We start from the raw sequence: 22,476 nt of genomic DNA, 5'->3' as shown, positions 1-22,476 counted from the left end.
TTTAGTGAGTTGAAGTTCATATATGGAAATCAGTCAATTGAAATAAATTCATTAGGTCCTAATCCATGGATTTCACATGACTGGGAATACAGATATGCATCTGCTGATCACAGATACCTTTAAAAAAAAAGTAGGGGCGTGGATCAGAAAACCAGTCAGTATTTGGTGTGACCACCATTTGCCTCATGCAGACACATCTCCTTTGCATAGAGTTGATCAGGCTGTTGATTGTGGCCAGTGGAATGTGGTCCCATTCATCTTCAATGGCTGTGCAAAGTTGCTGGATATGGCGGGAACTCGAACACACTGTCATACACGTTGATCCAGAGCATCCCAAACATGGGATGCTCAATGGATGACATGTCGGGTGAGTATGCAGGCCATGGAAGAACTGGGGCATTTTCAGCTTCCAGGAATTGTGTACAGATCCTTGCGACATGGGGCTGTGCATTATCATGCTGAAAGATGAGGTGATGGTGGCGGATGAATGGCATGACAATGGGCCTCAGGATCTCGTCACAGTAGCTCTGTGCATTCAAATTGCAATCGATAAAATGCAATTGTGTTTGTTGTCCATAGCTTGTGCCTGCGCATACCATAACCCCACCACCATGGGGCACTCTGTTCACAACGTTGACATCAGCAAACCACTCGCCCACAAGATGCCATACACGCTGTCTGCCATCTGTCCGGTACAGTTGAAACCGGGATTCATCCATGAAGAGCACACTTTTCCAGCATGCAGTGGCCATTGAAGGTGAGCATTTGCCCACTGAAGTTGGTTATGACGCTGAACTGCAGTCAGGTCAAGACCCTGGTGAGAGCGATGAGCATGCAGATGAGCTTTCCTTAGATGGTTTCTGACAGTGGGTACAGAAATTCTTTGGTTGTGCAAATTCAGTTTCATCTGCTGTCAGGATGACTGGTCTCAGATGATCCCGCAGGTGAAGAAGCCAGATGTGGAAGTCTTGGTCTGGCGTGGTTACACGTGGCCTGTGGTTGTGAGGCCTGTTAGACGTACTGTGAAATTCTCTAAAACAACGTTGGAGGCGGCTTATGGTAGAGAAATTAACATTCAGTTATCTTGCAACAGCTCTGGTTAACATTCCTGCAGTCAGCGTGCCAATTGCATGCTCTCTCAACTTGAGACATCTGTGGCATTGTGTTGTGTGACAAAACTGCACATTTTAGAGTGGCCTTTTACTGTCTACAGCACATGGTGCACCTGTGCAATGTCATGTCAAGTGGATGGATTATTTTGGCAAAGGAGAAATGCTCACTGACAGAGATGTAAACAAATGTGTTTTTGAGTTAAGATTTATTTACGTATGGAACATTTCTGGGATCTTTTATTTCAGCTCATGAAACATGGGACAAACACTTTACATGTTGCGTTTATATTTTTGTTCAGTGTAGTATTCTAATTCCTAATTCCAACGCCACCGAATATGTCACATGACAGTGGAGTGCGCATGCCCATTCTGACTTCACCAATGCTAAGCTAACCAGTTAGCTAGCGTGCAACGTCAGTGCTGACTAGTGTTTATGGAGTGAAGATGGCACCTTTTCCCGACGAGGTGGATGTTTTTACTGGCCCACATTGGCGAATGAAACAGTTGGTAGGACTTTACTGCGAGAAGGTGTGTATGGAGGAATATGAATTGAGAATATGCTCAAAAAGCTAGCTATCGTCTGCTGCTATCGCAGTGGTTTAGCTAGCCTGAGAAATGGGTGTGTTTTTGGCATAGTTTTTGGCATTAGTTAGCTACAGTATGTCAGTCGCTGGCTAGTTGGGAAAGGTCTCAACCAGTTTCTTAGCAAGCTAACCTAGCTAGGTAATGACAGGATAGCCAGTGTAGCTAACTTGGCTATTTAGTAGGTAACAAACACTTTAGTTCTAGCTAGTTACGTGGCTGCCGAAGACGAGTCTGAAGTTTTCTAGCCCTTTTGTTATGCAACACGATATCTTAGTTAGCTAGCTAGCTAGCTAGCTAGCTAAACCATTACAGTGTGGCTAGCTAGTTAATATTGTTTTCCCTTTACCTAACGTCATAACATGGTATGAGCAAAACACAATACAATTCATGCATAACTTAGATAGCAAGCTAAGTTACTTTGTGCCCATCCAAGCAATGAACAGCGGAATGAACGGTTCTGCGGGCATTAATCAATCAAATGTATTTATAAAGCCCTTTACACCAGCAGATCTCACAAAGTGCTTATACAGAAATCCAGCCTAAACCCCCAAAGAGTAAGCAAGGAATGCAAATGTAGAAGCACGCTGGCTTGGGAAAAACTCCCATGAAAGGCAGGAACCTAGGAAGAAAACTAGAGGAACCAGGATCCAAGGGGTGACCAGTCCTCTTCTGGCTGTGCTGTGTGGAGATTATAAGAGTACAGATCCAGATCGTTCTTTAAGACGTCAAATAATAAGTGGTTATAGAGGGTGCAACATGTCAGCAACTCATGAGTAAATGTCAGTTGGCTTTTCATATGCAAGCACTCAGAGGTCGAGACAGTAAATGCGGTGGAGAGGGAGAGAGCAGCAGGTCCGGTACAAGTTAGCACATCCAGTGAACATGTTAGGGTTCCATTGCCGCAGTTAGAACAGCAGAAACTGGATCAGAACCACAGTTCTGTTGCTATGGTTGTGTGCAGGTATGCTATTACGATCTGAGAAACTTTGACATGTTATTTATTTCCTTTATACCACAGCTGTCACAGACCAACTTCTCCAACAACAATGACTTCCGCTCATTTCTTCAGTCACTGTGTGCCACCTTCAAGGAGTTCAAGATGCACGAACAGATTGAAAACGAGTGTATCATCGGCCTGTTGCAACAGCGCAGCTGCACTGTGTATAACGTGCACTCCGATAACAAGCTCTCAGAGATGTTGTCCCTGTTTGAGAAAGGGCTGAGAAGCGTTAAGGTGACTCCACTAATGATATCAGCAAAAGTACTGCCACCAACATAACATTTATGAAGACTCACAAATAATACCTTTTGCTCCTTGGACTTTGTGTTGTGTATCACTGAGTCATGTCTGCACTGAAATGATAGCCTATCCCTGTAGTGATTCAGCCTTCAGACATGTCATTTTAACAACAACACGTTGTTGGATAAGGAAGGTCTTGGTTTCCTGTAACTGAGAAACGCTCAACACTGTTCTCTTATATCGAGGCGGAGTTTAGTTTTGATAACTGGTTGCGGGATTTACTAGCAACAATATTGAGTCACCATCAGTCGAGTCTTGTAAAAATGTCAATTCTGAAAACACTTACCTGTACCTTTGTTTGTCCTGTACAGCTACAGTCCTTCTGTTTAGCGAATACAACCACCGACCTTTTCGTCGTTGCTTGTACTTACTATCCGGTATCCTTGGGATCTCCCAACCCTAAACCCTAACTTTAACCCCTAACCTTAACAATTTAAACTTAAATGGGGTAGGGACTTCCCAAGGATTCCGGATAGCACAGACCCAATTGCATCTCTGCTTACGTAGTACGAGCAACAAGGAAAAAGTTGGCGGTTCTAGTCGCTAAAGGTTAATTAAAAGTATGAATTTCAGCACCCCGCGGAAGGACTGCAGTTGTATTGGACAAACATAGGTATAGGTAAGTGTTTTCAGAATTTACATCTTTACAAGAATCGACTGATTGTGGCTCAAAGATGTTGCTAGCAAATCCCGTGAACAGTTAACCGTCTCGATATAAGACAACTGAGTTGAGCGTTCCTCAGCTAGGTTTCATGTTACCTTTTTTATTTTTTACCCCTTACATTAGTGAAACTGGTGTTTCTAAACTCAACACATGATTGAACAATAATAATTATGCCTCAATTCCTTTAAAGGGAATCTGTTCAATTCTTGGCATTATTTTGGAAAAGCCTAAATGGACTTTCCTGACCTGTAAAACGTCAGTTTTAGATTTTGGTTAGTCGTTTTACTGATCAGGAATGACCTTATAGCCTCCCTCGTTATGCTGATTGTATACAGTAGCCTATATTTGGTGTTAGGAGGAGCTGTATTTTGTAGCTTGTAGGGAGCACCAAGCAGGACACAAATTGCATGGGCCTGTGAACATTACAGGGAGACTCTGTTTATAGATGCCACAAGCTGTTTTGAGAGAGAGAGACTGCTGGCCTATTTTGGTTCCAGGCAGAATTGTTCCTGTGACCTGGTTCCGGAGCTTTTGGAGACAAATGTTGTAGCCATGTACAAACAAGAAATGGCCTGTCCTGGATGGTGCAATTGTGTACATTTTAACATCTGCTTTGAGTCTGTCCCAATCATAATCTGCTCTTACCAAATGGTGGAATTTCCTTTGTAAGAGCAGAATTTGGAAATCTGTACTTGGTCTTCAACCAGGACAGGAAATGTTTTAATTTCAGCTCAGATAAACAAGACTTTGTTTAATTGTTTGTAAATGCAATTATAATACTTTTTGGTTAAGTCTCTGCAGATTCATCAATGGAATATTGGATGAAAAAAAGTTACGGATGGTATTTTTCAGTTTCGCCTGTTAATCATTTTCTTATCCTACAAGTGAAAGTATTTGTTAGAGTATTTTATTGGTCTGTTCACTCTTGAGTGTTACGATTGTGTGGTTTGATTTGACTGAAGCTGAGGATTGATGGCATTTATTTAATTTGGGTGAATGACAGTCAGTCGTGTATGATGTCATGATTACGATATAATTGCAGAGCGAGTATGAGCAGCTGAACTATGCCCGGCAACTGAAAGAGCGACTGGAGGCATTCACACAGGACTTCTTACCCCACATGAAGGAGGAGGAAGAGGTATGATTAAATAATGTAATAATTAAGTTGAGGTATTCGGATGTAGAACTTACTGTGTAAATGATTAGGTCACACTTTATTTGGATAGTCCATCTGTTGATCCTCTACATATGGTCATACGATCAAAAATTGATCTGTTGATAAGCAACTGCTTGCTAAGGTTAGGGTTAGAATAAGGGCTAAGTTTAAGATAAAGGTTAAGGTTACTAGATGGACTATCCAAATAAAGTGTTACCAATTATTAATACATGTTTGTTATATAGTGTTCTGTCCATGAATGGGTACTGTCACAAAACCCATAACTAGCCTACGGATATTGTTGCACTCACTTTTAGTGGTCCTAGGCCTAGTTACATGGTCTGTAACCTGAATTAATGTGTGCATTTGTGAGAAATAAGAGTATGTGCCCAGCTCTGTCTTGACTCCTTTGGGTCGGCGAGCACAAGCGGTTTATTAGTTGTTCAGATAGTAACGAAAATAACGTACAAAACAGAAACCTACAAACAGGCATGCCCAAACTAGACTCAAAATCAAACGAAAAGCCGCATGGCTGCCAAACAAACCCAGCAGCATCAAGGCTTGTAAACTGGGACACTGACTGACCATCACCCTAATTGTCAGCACATGATGTGCTAATCAACCAGACTCAGCATCTGGACAAGGATGCTGCTGCCTCCTGGGGGAATGGAGTGTGTGGAAGTGTAATCTGGATAGTGTGTTTTGTCTATGTCCTAACAGTAACCTTCCCTCCATATCTTAACAGTACCAGCAAATAAGATATTCTGTTCAACTGTTGGTCTTTCTGTCTAGCTCATAATAATGGATTGCTTTATATGTGTTTGTTATGTAATGGGGTCTATTCCAGGTGTTCCAGCCCATGCTGATGCAGTACTTCTCCTATGAGGAGCTGAAAGACCTCAAGAAGCAGGTGATGGCACAGCACTGTAGCCAGCAGCGATGGGACTGTGCAGCGGAAGTGCTGAAGGGSCTCAGTCTGTGGAGCCAGGCAGAGGAGCTGCACAAGGCCTTCAAGTATGCTGACCACGAGAAAACTGATGGTGAGTCACAGACCCCTTTATTGCTTTCTCTAGAGTGCACACCTACATCTTGGTGACGGCTATGATTCACCTGTATTCTCCCCAGCATACACAGCCTCCTCCATATGACATCTATCGCCATGCAATCCCTTTACCTAATATCTCCTTCCGCAACACACTTCTCAACTTCAACTTAGTCATAACTACGCTATATTGGAGGATGTGGTCAGTACATTAGGAAATGTGTTGGCCAAATTTCCCAGAACCAAATGTTTGTCGAGGAGTGGCTTTAATGCTTACCAAAAACATTTCTACAGACGGCTGAATCACACTTCTGTTTCTGTGTTATTGCTGTGGTCTAGCAATTATTCTTATTATTTTTACCCCGAACTGTAGAGGAGCATTACTTAAGTAACTTTTTATAAGCACTTGAGTTCAGTATGTATTGTACACTACACGACTATTAAAAAAAAAAAAAAAGAAGAAGAAAAAAAAAAGAATACAAATAAACTCTGGTTATCAATCCTCAGAACTAGAGAAAGAGCTGTGCTCCACCCACATCTCCCAGCTACCTACAGAGATCCTGCTGCATCTGTTCCGCTACCTGGGTCCTGAGGACCTGTGTCACTGTGGCCAGGTGTCCTCAGCCTGGTCCGACCTGGCCAAGACCGGCTCTCTGTGGAGGCACCTCTACCCTGTACGCTGGGCCAGAGGTACAGAAATATCAGTGTTGACCTTTTATACTTTTATCCTCACTGATGGTGTAGCAGTCAACACTGTAAAAGCTGCCAATAAAATATTTTGACACTTGTTTTTCCTCTTAAAGAAATAAGACAGTGATAAGAAATAAGACACTGATAAGAAATAAGACAGTGCCATCTGTCTGTTTCCCAGGGGATCACTATCGCGGCCCCCCAGCTGATCTGAATCAGGAACCGGATGAGGAGTGGGTGAAGAGTCTGCAGGATGAGGGCAAGGCCTACCAGGAGTGGGATGAGGATGCAGATGTGGATGAGTCTGGTGAGCTCTTTCAGCCTCCTAACTAGAGGTCGACAGATTAATCGGAATGGCCGATTTAATTAGGGCCAATTTCATAACAATCGGTAATCGGTAGTTTTGGACTAATCTGTATATATTTTTTTTATTATTATTTTTTTTTTTACACCTTTTATTTAACTAGGCAAGTCAGTTAAGAACACTTATTTTCAATGACGCCCTAGGAACGGTGGGTTAACTGCCTTGTTCAGGGGCAGAACGACAGACTTTTACCTTGTCAGCTCGGTGATTCGTTTTTGTAAACCTTACGGTTACTAGTCCAACGCTCTAACCACCTGCCTTACTTTGCACTCCACGAGGAGCTTGCGTGGCAGGCTTGACTACCTGTTACGCGAGGGCAGCAAGAAGCCATGTTAAGTTGCTAGTTAGCATTAAACTTATCTTATAAAAAACAATCAATCTTAACATAATCACTAGTTAACTGCACATGGTTGATATTACTAGTTTATCTAGCGTGTCCTGCGTTGCATATAATCGATGCGGGGCCTGTTAATTTCTCATCGAATCACAGCCTACTTCGCCAAACGGGTGATGATTTAACAAGCGCATTTGCTAAAAAAGCACTGTCGTTGCACCAATGTGTTCCTAACCATAAACATCAATGCCTTTCTTTAAAATCAATACACAAGTATATATTTTTAAACCTGCATATTTAGTTAATATTGCCTGCTAACATGAATTTCTTATAACTAGGGAAATTGTGTCACTTATCTTGCGTTCCGTGCAAGCAGTCACGGTATATGCAGCGGTTTGGGCCACCTGGCTCGTTGCGAACTGTGTGAAGTCCATTTATTCCTAACAAAGACCGTAATTAATTTGCCAGAATTGTACATAATTATGACATAACATTGAAGGTTGTACAATCTAACAGCGATATTTAAACTTAGGGATGCCACCCGTTAGATTAAAATACGGAACGGTTCCGTATTTCACTGAAATAATAAACATTTTGTTTTCGAAATGATAGTTTCCGGATTTGACCATATTAATGACCAAAGGCTTGTATTTCTGTGTGTTATTATGTTATAATTAAGTCTATGATTTTATATTTTATAGTGCAGTCTGACTGAGCGGTGATAGGCAGCAGCAGGCTCGTAAGCATTCATTCAAACAGCACTTTCGTGCGTTTGCCAGCAGTTCTTCGCTGTGCTTCAAGCATGGAGCTGTTTATGACTTCAAGCCTATCAACTCCCGAGATTAGGCTGGTGTAACCGATGTGAAATGGCTAGCTACTTAGCCGGGTGCGCACTAATAGCGTTTCAATCGGTGACATCACTCATCACTTGAAGTAGTTGTTCCCCTTGCTCTGCAAGGACTGCGGCATTTGTGGAGCAATGGGTAACGATGCTTCGAGGGTGGTTGTTGTCGATGTGTTCCTGGTTCGAGCCCAGGTAGGGGCGAGGAGAGGGACGGAAGCTATACTGTTACACTGGCAATACTAAAGTGCCTATAAGAACATCCAATAGTCAAAGGTATATGAAATACAAATGGTATAGAGAGAAATAGTCCTATAATTCCTATAATAACTACAACCTAAAACTTCTTACCTGGGAATATTGAAGACTCATGTTAAAAGGAACCACCAGCTTTCATATGTTCTCATGTTCTGAGCAAGGAACTTAAACGTTAGCTTTTTTACACATATTGCACTTTTACTTTCTTCTCAAAACATTTTGTATTTGCATTATTTAAACCAAATTGAACATGTTTCATTATTTATGAGGCTAAATTGATTTTATTGATGTATTATATTAAGTTAAAATAAGTGTTCATTCAGTATTGTTGTAATTGTCATTATTCCAAATAATTGTTCAAAATCGGGTATCGGCTTTTTTTGGTCCTCCAATAATCGGTATCGGTGTTGAAAAATCATAATCGGTCGACCTCTACTCCGAACGGTGTCAACCCCAGTCAGTCTAATGTGTTTGTCAGGAGTACATCTAAAGGATTGATCCAGGGAAAATGCATAGCTTGATTGAAGTGACAGTGTTTACAGATTTGGATGAACTGTTCCAGATTTTCTGGATGTCTTGTCCTATTACCTCATCTCTGGTGTACCCATTTTCTCCCTTGTTTAGATGAGACTTGTGAAGACTCATTGGCTATAAGCTCAGCTCAGAGGGAGAAGATGCTACTGAATGAAATGATCCAGAACCTTCTGCCAGCTGTGGGTTCCTCTGTCAGGTCCATCGTTCTGGCCTACAGCTCTACGGTCTCCAGTAAGATGGTATGAATATTCATGATCATATGCCTAGAACATCAATAAAGCAGTGCTACTAATACAAAGCTTCCTATTCTCTAAGTAATGAGAGAAGCTGGCGTGTGAATGAAGGATGTTTCAGACTGACTAGGCTCTACATGGCWGAGTGTAGGTTAATGATCTGTATGTATACAGTACCAGTCAAACATTTGGACACCTCCTCATTACAGGGTTTTTCTTTATTTTTGACTATTTTCTACGTTGTAGAATAATAGTGAAGACATCAAAACTATGAAATGACACACATGGAATCACGTAGTAGCCAAAACAGTGTTACACAAATGTTTTATATTTGCGATTTGCCTTGATGACAGCTTTGCACACACTTGGCATTCTCTCAACCAGCTTCATGAGGTAGTCACCTGGAATGCATTTCAATTAACAGGTCTGCCTTAAGTTAATTTGTGGAATTTCTTTCATAATGCATTTGAGCCAATCAGTTGTGTTGTGACAAGGTAGGCGTTTATGCAGAAGATAGCCCTATTTGGTATTAGACCGGGTCCATATAATGGCAAGAACAGCTCAAATAAGCAAAGAGAAATGACAGTCCATTACTTTAAGACATGGTCAGTCAATCCTTCAAGTGCAGTAGCAAAAACCATCAAGCGTTATGATGAAACTGGCTCTCATGAGGACCGCCACAGAAAAGGAAGACCCAGAGTTACCTCTGCTGCAGAGGATAAGTTCATTACAGATACCAGCCTCAAAAATCGGCAATTAACTGCACCTCAGATTGCAGCCCAAATAAATGCTTCAGAGTTCAAGTAACAGACACATCTCAACATCAACTGTTCAGAGGAAACTGCGTCAATCAGGCTTTCATGGTCAAATTACTACAAAGAAACCACTACTAAAGGACACCAATAATAAGAAGAGGCTTGCTTGGGCCAAAAYCCACGAGCAAAGGACATTAGACCAGTGGAAATCTGTCCTTTGGTCTGATGAGTCCAAATGTGAGATTTTTGGTTCCAACCGCTGTGTCTTTGTGAGACGCAGAGTAGGTGAACGGATGATCTCCGTATGTGTGGTTCCCACCATGAAGCATGGAGGAGGTGGTGTGATGATGCTTTGCTGTTGACACTGTCTGATTTATTTAGAATTCAATGCACACTTAACCAGCATGGCTACCACAGCAATCTGCAGCGATATGCCATCCCATCTGGTTTGTGCTTAGTGGGAGCATCATTTGTTTTTCAACAGGACAATTACCCAAAACACACTTCCAGGCTGTATAAGGGCTATTTGACCAAGAAGGAGAGTGATGGAGTGCTGCATCAGATTCATGGTGGGGTGGCAGGTAGCCTAGTGGTTAAAGCGTTGGGCCATTAACTAAAAGGTTGCTGGATCGAATCCCTGAGCTGACAAGGTAAGATATCTGTCGTTCTGAACAAGGCAGTTAACCCACTGTTCCCCGGTAGGCTGTTATTGTAAATATTAATTTATTCTTATCTGACTTGCCTAGTTAAATAAAGGTTCAGTATTTTTTTTAATTATCATTTGACCTGTCCTCCACAATCACCTGACCTAAACCCAATTGAGATGGGATGAGTTGGACTGCAGAGTGAAGYAAAAGCAGCCAATAAGTGCCCTGCATATGTGGGTACTCCTTCAAGACTGTTGGAAAAGCATTCCAGGTGACTACCTCATGAAGCTGGTTGAGAGAATGCCAAGAGTGCAAAGCTGTCAAGGCAAAGGGTGGCTACTTTGAAGAATTTAAAATATAAAATATATTTTGATTTGTTTAACTGTGTCATTTCATAGTTTTGATGTCTTCACTATTATTCTACAATGTAGAAAATAGTAAAAATAAACAAACTCTTGAATAAGTAGGTGTGTCCAAACTTTAACTGGTGCTGTATGTGTGTCTGCTGCCACAGGTGCGTCAGCTCCTTAGTCTCTGTCCTAATCTCACCCACCTGGACCTCACTCAGACTGATGTCACAGACTCCGCCTTTGACAGGTATGCCATCCATAGCCAGACCAATTATGCTGAAGACTACAGGGTATGATTAACTATTGAACTTGTCTCTCTTCTCCCCTAATTGATTTGATTTCTTTTCACTTCTTTTCTGTCAGTTGGTCATCTCTGGGGGCATGTCCGTATCTTGAGCACCTGGACCTATCAGGCTGTGAGAAGATCACTGACCACACCCTGAAGAAGCTGTCCATCTCTCAGAAACGATCTGACCGGCAAGCCAAGCTTCTGAAGAGCCTGCCTCCCATCAGTCTGCTGGACGAGCGGAGCCTCCGTTTGGCGGGGGGCAGCCGGCAGGCCCTGATCTTCAAGCGGCGTACGGGGAGACTGTTCAGCAGCCCCTCCAGGGTCTGGGTCCTGGACCCTTCGGAGCTGGCCGACATCGAGGATGCAGCAGAGTGGAACCGCCCCTCAGTGTCTACCCCTGAGGGGCGAGGCTTTGTGGCGACGAAGCCAGGAGGTTCGTGTTGCTGCAGGAGGAGTAGGAGGCGGGGCCTCAGGACAAGCTATAGCACCTCCTACTGGCAGCAGCAGTATGGGCTTGGGGAGGCCTGCTGTGGCCATTCAACCTGCTGCACTGGTGAGATGGCCCTGAGGACTTATGGAGGGCTGCAGTGTTTGTCTTACACCACCAGGGGCAGTGCAGGCGCAGAGTTTTGGACTAAATGCTCCTCTGGGGGCCAGCGGTGCCTGGAGCTTTACAACAGAACTGATCAGTCAGACGCTCGGCGCTCGCTGAGATTCCTCAGCCTCTCTGGATGCTATCGGGTTACAGACCTGGGCTTGAGGTAAAACTGCTTGGGATGCTGTTCTTCAAAGAAACGACAAACATGCATATGTAWTATACCTGTGGATAAATTCTGTAAATCTTTTTTTGGTTTACTGATATCGAATGTGAGTAGGTACAAATGATTGTGTATTATATATTCTAAGTGTGTGTGTTTCAGGGCGCTGTCTCAGCGTGGAGGTCTTCCTCTCCTGGAGCATCTGAACCTGTCTGGATGTCTCCTCATCACTGAGGTTGGGCTACAAGAGCTGGTGTCAGCTTGTCCTGCCCTCAATGATGAACACTTCTACTACTGCGACAACATCAACGGTAACGTACACACACAAAACGCACAACATTAGGGAAAACTGTGGGAAAACACCCTCTTATCAGGCAACGTATTCATACAAGGATATGAGTGATGCACAATTTTATACATTTCTTGAATTTAATTTATTTTACAATACAAAACGACCACATGTGGACACAAAACGACCACATGTGGACACAAAACGACCACATGTGGACACAATGCATTTAAAATGATTGGGGATGACACAACAACGTTTAACAACGTACTTCCATTGTGGTCTTCTTATTAACGATTATGTAGAGTAACCCTTTTTTATTTATTTTTATTTTTTTCAATTTCTGTCTAAAATTACATAACTAACTGCCTGTAGCTCAGGACCTGAAGCAAGGATATGCATATTCTTGATATCATTCGAAAGGAAACACTTTGAAGTTGAATGGAAATGTGAAATTAATGTAGGAGAATTTAACACATATCTGGTAAAAGATAATACAAACAAAAAAACATGCGTTTTTGAAATGCAAGAGAAAGGCCATAATATCATATAGGAGTTTAGGCCACCAGATGGCAGCAGTGTGTGTACAAAATGTCAGACTGATCCAGTGAATCATTGCAATACTGCACAATATTTTCTATCAAGTCTGCCCAAATATGCCGAATTGGACAATTGATACGTTTTCAAGTACATAACTATAGAGATCATACAAACATGATATGGTAATACAATATATAAGCTTTACACACTCCTAAATAATGTCATACATGATGGATATTTAGCTTCCCTAAAGAAAAAACACTAACCTTCACACATCTAGATGGTCGAGCGGGGTGGGTGTGGAGCCAGAGACAGCAGGGGTTGAAATTGTAGAACCCAGTTCCTACATTTGAATATAACATTTTATTTTATCAAATAAAACTATGCTACATTTGATGTCTGGGACCCTCAGGATAACAAGTCAGAYCAAGATTACTGAATATTAGACAGTGCAGTTAGATTAACAGGAATTGAAGCTTTCTGCCCATATAAGACATGTCTATGTCCTGGAAAGTTTGCTGTTACTTACGTCATTCTAGCCACATTAGCGCACATTAGCAACAACTGTCCCGGTATAGGGACAACGATCCTACAGGATCCTTAAGAGGTTTTAATAAAACTAAGAAATTGATTATAACGCTATTGTAGAGTTCGTTCACAATGTATTGTGCCTACTCATGGTGAAGACTGGTGCTCATGCTGGCAAGTAACAACCCATGTGAGTTAGATCAGGGGTTCCCAAATGTTTTTGCTTCGAGACCCACCAATTGAGGTGTCGTTTGAGTTGCAACCCACCATAAGGGTTGAGCACTGAAAAAACATACACTGACCAAGAATAAGTAAAAAAATATAATCTTGGCAGCGGAGAGAACATTTAGCAGTTTTAAAGCAAATTTCCTGCAATTCTGAACATTTTGGCATGGAGCTGAAAGAACATTTAGCTGTTTTTAAGCTAGTATCCTGCATTTTACGCATTTTGACATGGCTAATGCTGTGTTGTGCTCTAACATTGATTTTGTTATAATGGGGGTCTGATTGTCTAACTTATTTTGTTGATTGTAAGTTCTGAAAGATTATTGGCAATTACACTGAGAAAAAAAAATCCTCAAGAAATTGTATTTAAACAAATCTATAAAAATGCTATGCACAAAAAATGTTATCCTGCGCCTCTCTGTAGCATGTAATGCCAGGTCATTTAGTTTTGGCTGTGGATTGTATTAAAGGTGCAATATGCAGAAATCACTCTGCCATTTCCTGGTTGCTGAGATTCTAATAGTTTGTCTAATTTTAGTTTGTGACAAAACAAGCAATGTATAGTGTAGAGAATATTTTTACCATTTAAACCGCTGTGAAATATCTTTTCAATAACAGAAAATATTGTATTTTCAGCTGTTTTGAAGCTGGTGTACCAGTATATATACACCTGTTCTGAAAGGCCCCAGAGTCTGCAACACCACTAAGCAAGGGGTACCACCAAGCCAATGGCATCATGAAGACCACGGAGCTTTCCAAACAGGTCAGGGACAAAGTTGTGGAGAAGTACAGATCAGGGTTGGGTTAAAAAATATATCAAACTTTGAACATCCCACGAAGCACCATTTTAAATCCATTATAAAAAATTGAAAGAATATGCAGCACTACAACAAACCTGTCAAAACTCACGGACCAGGCAAGTGGCATTAATCAGAGAGGCAACAAAAAGACCAAAGGTACCCTGAAGGAGCTGCAAAGTTCCACAGCAGAGATTGGAGTATCTGTCCACAGGACCACTTTAAGCCGTACACTCCCACAGAGCTGGGCTTTACAGAAGAGTGGCCAGAAAAAGCCATTGCTTAACTTCTCTAGGATATGTGGGATGCTAACGTCCCACTTGCCAAAAGCCAGTAAAAATGCAGAGCGCCAAATTCAAAATATATTACTATAAAAATCGGAACTTTCATGAAATTACACATGAAAGACACCAAATTAAAGCTACACTTGTTGGAATCCTGCCAACATGTCTGATTCAAAAAGGATTTATGGCGAAAGCACACCAACGATTGTATAGGTCAGTACATAGCCACAGAAAAACACAGCCATTTTTTCCAGCCAAAGAGAGAAGTAAACAAAAGCAGAAATAGAGAGAAAATTAATCACTAACCTTGATGATCTTCATCAGATGCACTCATAGGACTTCATGTTACACAAAACATGTATGTTTTGTATCGGTAAAGTTCATATTTATATCCAAAAATCTGAGTTTAGGCGGGACGCTACGTGTCTCACTTGGCAAAAAGCCAGAGAAAGATGCAGAGCGCCAAATTCAAATGAATTACTATGAAAATTACTAATAAAATCAAACTTTCATTAAAATCACACATGAAAGTTACCAAATTTAAAGCTACACTGGTTTGTAATCCAGTCAACTGTCAGAATTCAAATAAGCTTTTTGGCGAAAGCAAACGATGCTATTATCTGAGGATAGCACAATAGTAAACAAAGACAAGAGAAGCATATTTTCAACCCTGCAGGCGCGACACAATGCAGAAATAAAAATATATTCTGCCTTTGACGAGCTTCTGTTGTTGGCACTCCAATTTGTCCCATAAACATCACAAATGTCCTTTTGTTCGATTATTCCGTCGATATATATCCAAAATTGTCCATTTATTTGTGCGTGGTTTGATCCAGAAAAACACCGCTTCCAAATTGCTCAAACGTGACTACAAAAAATCTCAAAGGTTACCTGTAAACTTTGCAAAAAATTTCTAGCTACTTTTGTAATACAACGTTAGGTATTTTTTACCGTTAATAATCGATAAAATTGAAGACGGGATGATCTGTGTTCAATACAGGATTTAAAACCAACTATAGCCAGCTTTTTGGTCACGTGCTTCTATCTAACAGGACACTTAATGTGACTTTACCTCAACCAATTTCTCAAGACTGTTGACATCCAGTGGAAGCGGAAGGAGCTGCAGCAGGTCCCTTAGAAATCTGGTTTCCCAATGAAACTCATTGAAAAGTGACCTCAAAAAAATCAATGGTTTGTCCTCGGGGTCGCCTGCTAAATAAGTCCTGTTACACTCACAGACATGATTCAAACAGTTTTAGAAACTTCCAAGTGTTTTCTATCATCTACTAACAATGGCATATCTTCTGGGGATGAGTAGCTGCAAGTTGAATTTGGGTATGCTTTTCATCCAAACGTGAAAATGCTGCCCCCTATCCTAGAGAAGTTAAAGAAAAATAACAAACATGTTTGTTGTTCGCAAAAAAAGGCATGTGGGAAACGCTAATCTGGCGGCAAACCCAACACCTCTCATCACCCAGAGAACCTCATCAGCATCATGCTGTGGGGATGTTTTTTCATCGGCAGGGACTGGGAAACTGATCAGAATTGAAGGAATGATGGATGGCGCTAAATACAGGAAATTCTTGAGGGAAACCTGTTTCAGTCTTTCAGAGATTTGTGACTGGGACGGAGGTTCACCTTCCAGCAGGACAATGACCCTAAGCATACTGCTAAAGCAACATTTGAGTGGTGGGCCTAGTCAAAGCCCAGACCTCATTCCAATTGAGAATCTGTGGTATGACTTAAAGATGGCTGTACACCAGCGGAACGTATCCAACTTGAAGGAGCTGGAGCAGTTTTGGCCTTGAGAATGGGCAAAAATCCTGGAAAATCCGGGGCGACTCCGGGATGCTGGCCTTCTGGCGGAGTTGATAAGAAAATGCCATATCTCAGACTGGCCAATAAAAGAAAAGATTAAGATGGGCAAAATGATAGACACTGGACAGTGAAACTCTGCCTAGAAGGCCAGCATCCCGGAGTCGCCTGTCTTCACTTGACGTTGAGACTGGTGTTTGGCGGGTACTATTTAATGAAGCTGCCAGTTGAGGACTTGAGGCATCTCAAACTAGACACTAATGTACTCGTCTCTGCTCAGGTGGCACCGGGGCCTCCCACTCTTCTCATTCTGGTTAGAGCCAGTTTGTGCTGTTCTGTGAAGGGAGTAGTAGTATACAGCGTTGTATGAGATCTACAGTTTCTTGGCAATTTCTCGCATGGAATAGCCTTCATTTCTCAGAACAAGAATAGACTGACAAGTTTCAGTAGAAAGTTCTTTGTTGTGACCATTTTGAGCCTGTAATCGACACATGCTGATGCTCCAGATACTCAACTAGTCTAAAGAAGGCCAGTTTTATTGCTTCTTTAATCAGGACAACAGTTTTCAGCTGTGCTAACATAATTACAAAAGGGTTTTCTAATGATCAATTATCCTTTTAAAATTATAAACTTGGATTAGCTAACACAACGTGCCATTGGAACACAGGAGTGATGGTTGCTGATAATGGGCCTCAGTACGCCTATGGAGATATTCCATGAAAAATCTGCTGTTTCCAGCTACAATAGTCATTTACAACATTAACAATGTCTACACTGATCAGAAATACAATTTTATGTTATTTTAATGGACAAAAAATGTGCTTTTCTTTCCAAAACAAGGACATTTCTAAGTGACCCCAAACTTTTGAACGGTAGTGTATATAACTCGCATTTCTATGTGAATTTGGTCGCAGGATTAAAGAATCTCTCTATGGGGCTTATCCGGAAAGACTAATAATGAATGTGCTTTGATAACCCTCTGTTATAACAATCATACCTAACCTCACCTGGCTGTCCAGCACATTTCCCAGTGTAAGTTATGTAACAGTCCTGCTGATCTTGTGAGGTGCAAGGTAAGTGGGCCTTTAGGTAGCTAGTCTTCTACACCTGCATTGCTTGCTGTTTGGGGTTTTAGGCTGGGTGTCTGTACAGCACTTCGAGATATTAGCTGATGTACGAAGGGCTATATAAAATAAACTTGATTGATTGATTGATAGTCGGCGAAATACATTTACTGTTGAGTGTCACAACTTAATGTTTAACTCCATAGTGTAAACAGTACCTTTTGACATTGTTTCTTAACCAGTCGGKAGAGTGGGCGGTAGCCCTACTTGGGAGGAGTTACATTTCCTGTTAATAGGTGCATTGGTTTTAACTTGACCAGGCCATTGGAATTTGAGACCATTACATTGGCCCTGAAGTGCAAACTCCGCCCAGCCGGCGCACCGGCAAGGTAAAACGAATGGGCACAGCAGTACATAGCCTATGAGTGAGTGATTGACTGTTCTGACTGTGGCCTCTCTCTGCAGGTCCCCATGCTGATACGGCCAGCGGCTGCCAGAACCTGCAGTGTGGCTTCAGGGCGTGCTGCCGCTCTGGAGAGTGACCTTTGACCTAACCTTACTCTTTATGAAACCCCCCCCACCCCCATCTGCACTTTAATCCTCACCTGGGAACATGCCATTCATTGTATRTTGTCACTTCAGATAGTTTCTACATGAAATGTTAAGTAAAAAGTAGATTCCTGACATTGCCATTTCTATCTGTATTTCTTGGAAACACATTAATTTAGAAAATAAAATATATGGGTGTTGGATGAAGTATCTGCAAATGTATATTCTGGTTACTTATTTTTGTGGTTTTGAGAAGGTGATTTGTTTTACACTTATGTTTGAGTTGCAAAAAAGCAGATGGTATACGTGAGTACTTGTTTCTGTACAACCGGTATCCTGTCGTTTCTGACTAGTTCCACCTCCTCTGCTCCTACTTGCTTGTTTTAGATCACTAGTTTGCGGTTACTGTAGTCTTACTTGGTTTATTGAAAATAGAGAAGTCAGGAACATCAGATTATTCACTGTTGTGATGTGAGGTCCCTTCGTAGGAAAATAAGCACCCACTAAATGATTTATTATTACACACAGCTGACATACATTTTAAAATATACATTTTTGTTGTAAATAGTGTTGATTCACACGGTGGAAGATGCTGTTGCAGCGTAATGGGGTTTGTCAGTGACGGTTAAGAATCTGAGGGTGCTGGACATTTCACTACGAGACCATACACATTCAACAAAGTTTAAAATGGTATATTGGTTGTGGTCCTCTTAACCAATTTATGTATATTAATAAAACAAATGTATGATAACGCTATTGTAGAGTTCCTTCATGTAGTGTGCCGACTCATGGTGAAGACTGGTTCTTATGCTGGCAAGTGGCAACCCATGTGAGTTAGATCAGGGGTTCCAACACTTTTTTGTTTGTTTTGAGACCCAGGTGTCTTGAGGCGCGACCCACCATTGAGCGGTGTGAAAACATACACTGACCAAAGAATGAGTCAAAAATMATCTTGGAAGCAAAGTTTTAAAGCTAATTTCTTGCAATTCTATACATTTTGGCAAGGAGCTGAAACAACATTTTGCAGTTAAGATAATTTCCTGCAATTTTAAGCATTTTGACATGGCTAATTGTGTTCTTATGCTCTAACATCATAACAAAATCAATGGGAGCCTGATTGTCTAGGTTTAATTTTGTTGATTGTAAGTTCTTAAAGATAATGGGCTATTCTAAAAAAATATTTAGGTCACCCTGGTGGTCAGTTAACTGGTAGAATTGTGTCAGATGGGTACAGGCATTTCAGGAATAAAGAGTTATTGTGGTTTCTGGCTGCAGTATCTCTGATTTCAACCTTTAAAATGTCTTTCASAATCCTTATTTTTTTCCTTTGTGGCTGGAAACATTAGATTGTTCTGATTTAATATTTACTTAAGTATTTTCCCTTTGTCACTGTTCTTCACTGAATCAATGGTAAGGACTGTGAAATTCACCCACATTCACATAAGCACTCCCAGGGCAGAGGGTTACAAAACAATCAGATATAGAATGAACAAATGGAGCCATTTTGAAAAATAGTCCCTACTCTGAAACCCACTGTGATTGCTATACATAGCACATCCATTGTCAGGAGACAAATAGCCTGTTRGAACAATCTGCATGAGAAGTTCTATTGGTTATGTGCAATTTCAAAAGCAGAACAATAAAATTWACTTGGATTTTAAAAAGTGTTGCTGTATGTGTTAGAGGATTCAAACAATAGTAGTATTTCACATAATTAAGCAATAAGGCACGGAGGTGTGGTAAATGGCCAATATACCACGCCTAAGGGCTGTTTATCACGATGCAACGCGGTGCCTTATTGCTATTATAAACTGATTACCAACATAATTAGAGCAGTAAAAATAAATGTTTTGTCATACCCATTGTATACAGTCTGATATACCACAGCTATCAGCCAATCAGCATTCAGGACTAGAACCACCCAGTTTATAAAGTTCATTATAAACTGGGTGGTTTGAGCCCTGAATGCTGATTGGCTAAAAGCCATGGTCTTTTTTTAACGCCTCAAATTACYTTGGTAACCAGTTGATAATAGCAATAAGGTAACTCTGGGGTTTGTGGTATAGGGCCAGTATACATACATACAGTGGGAAAGTATTCAGACACATTGACTTTTTCCACATTTTGTTATGTTACTGCCTTATTCTAAAATTGATTAAATTGTTTCCCCAAACCTCAGTCTACAAACACTACCCCATAATGACAAATCAAAAACGTTTTTTTTTGTGCAAATTCATTACAAATAAAAAACGGAAACATATTTACATAAGTATTCAGACCATTTACTCAGTACTTTGTTGAAGCACCTTTGGCAGCGATTACTGTCTTGAGTCTTCTTGGGTATGACACTACAAGCTMMGCACACCTATATTTGTGGAGTTTCTCTCATTCTTCTCTGCAGATCCTCTCAAGCTCTGTCAGGTTGGATGGGGAGTGTCGCTGCACAGCTATTTTCAGGTCTCTCCAGAGATGTTTGATCGGTCTCAAGTCCGGGCTCTGGATGGGGCCATTCAAGGACATTCTGAGACTTGTCCCGAAGCCACTCCTGCGTTGTCTACGCTATGTGCTTAAGGTCGTTGTCCTGTTGAAGGTGAACCTTCACCCCAGTCTTGAGATCCTGAGCGCTATGGAGCAGGTTTTCATCAAGGATCTCTGTACTTTGCTCTGTTCATCTTTCCCTCGATCCTAACTAGTCTCCTAGTCCCTGCCCCTGAAAAACATCCCCACAGCATAATGCTGCCACCACCATGCTTCACTGTAGGGATGGTGCCAGGTTTCTGATAAGAGAATTTTGTTCTCCATCTCTTTAGTTTATATAGGTAGTGTCCTCTGATAGTCTTGGTGGTAGCCACTGATACCTCGTGTCATTACGGATCCTCTACTATCTCTTCTATCTCTTTAGTTTATATAGGTAGTGTCCACTGATAGTCTTGGTGTCACTGATACCTCGCGTCATTTACGGACCTTCTAATATATTCTCTAATATTCTTTAGTTTAGTTTGGTACTGCAGATACCCGGTGTCATCACGGACCCCCTTCTACTGCTTCCTAGGTGGCTCTACACCCAATTCCTACCTTCCATTTGCATAGAATACTTCATTCCCTTTAAAACTTTTCTCTACACAAAATTCTAAAGATAGGTCACCGGGTAAGAATGCCCTCTACGGGAATTTAAAATCAACACCTAAACTACACAAAAACAATAAAATATATTTCTGAATGTAGCCCAAGCGTCAATTCCCCAAATTCGTGAATAAAGCGTTACTGACCTTCTCGTAGACTGGGAAAAGCAATGTAATTTGGATCTCTTCACCACCTCTGTCGTGTACCAGTTCACCACTGGGTGGTCAGAGGTCAGGTCTTTGTCTTACGGATCCTGGATCCGCCCGTGCACGGTTTACAGCAGTTCCTTGGGACGACAGAGGCAGGTATTGAGATCCGGCTCCGAAGGACCAATTGATAAGAGAATTTTGTTCTCCAGGTACATAACCCAATTTAATTATATTACTCAGTCTGCAAACCAGAATTTGTAAGATCCTGGTCGAATGAAACAGATGGAGGCCCAGCTAAAATAGATAGTCAAAAAGGTTTATTCACGGGAACGTTCTAAAGTTAAGAATACAAAACAATACATTTTATACTGACTTCTCACGCCCACACATTCACACAACCATACGCACACACATACACACAAACAGATGCACACACATACACACTAACAGACGCACACACATACACACAAACAGACGCACACACATGTCCTGCTACCCAGCCGACAGAGATTAGTGACCTTGMCCTTGAGACGTACTCCCRGTTCTCTCCCAAATCTCTAGTCAGGTCGGCACCAAGCTCAGACAGTCTGTGTTTAWAATACCATAAAGACATATTGTTTTACCCTAATTCTGACTYGGACTACACATTTATTGATTATGATTTTATACATTCTAATCAATTCCATACAATTATATGTTTCAGGGCGGAATAAACTTCAGTTAGTGCTAAATACGGCTGCCAGAATCCTGACTAGAACCAAAATATTTGATCATATTACTCCAGTGCTAGCCTCCCTACACTGGCTTCCTGTTAAGGCAAGGGCTGATTTCAAGGTTTTACTGTTAACCTACAAAGCGTTACATGGGCTTGCTCCTACCTATCTTTCCGATTTGGTCCTGCCGTACATACCTACACGTACGCTACGGTCGCAAGACGCAGGCCTCCTAATTGTCCCTAGAATTTCTAAGCAAACAGCTGGAGGCAGGGCTTTCTCCTATAGAGCTCCATTTTAATGGAATGGTCTGCCTATTCATGTGAAAGACGCAGACTCGGTCTCGACCTTTAAGTCGTTATTGAAGACTCATCTCTTCTGTAGGTCCTATGATTGAGTGTAGTCTGGCCCAGGGGTGTGAAGGTGAACGGAAAGGCACTGGAGCAACGAACCACCCTTGTTGTCTCTGCCTGGCCGGTTCCCCTCTC

At 41.5% G+C, this 22,476-nt stretch overlaps 1 protein-coding gene across 1 annotated transcript; it reads left to right on the top strand.

The window, feature by feature from the left end:
* Positions 1-1,478: 1,478 nt before the first annotated feature.
* LOC111972295 (F-box/LRR-repeat protein 5) lies at positions 1,479-18,225 on the top strand. Its single transcript, XM_023999260.2, has 11 exons — positions 1,479-1,640; positions 2,716-2,931; positions 4,704-4,799; positions 5,665-5,857; positions 6,367-6,549; positions 6,731-6,856; positions 8,971-9,119; positions 11,030-11,112; positions 11,229-11,915; positions 12,075-12,223; positions 17,920-18,225. The coding sequence occupies exons 1-11, from the start codon at positions 1,557-1,559 to the stop codon at positions 17,994-17,996; spliced, it is 2,043 nt and encodes a 680-aa protein (XP_023855028.1). The 5' UTR covers positions 1,479-1,556; the 3' UTR covers positions 17,997-18,225.
* The last annotated feature ends 4,251 nt before the right edge of the window (positions 18,226-22,476 follow it).

Source organism: Salvelinus sp. IW2-2015, linkage group LG13, assembly GCF_002910315.2.
Source record: "Salvelinus sp. IW2-2015 linkage group LG13, ASM291031v2, whole genome shotgun sequence".
Classification (NCBI taxonomy): domain Eukaryota; kingdom Metazoa; phylum Chordata; class Actinopteri; order Salmoniformes; family Salmonidae; genus Salvelinus; species Salvelinus sp. IW2-2015.
This window is presented reverse-complemented; position numbering and strand designations above follow the sequence as displayed.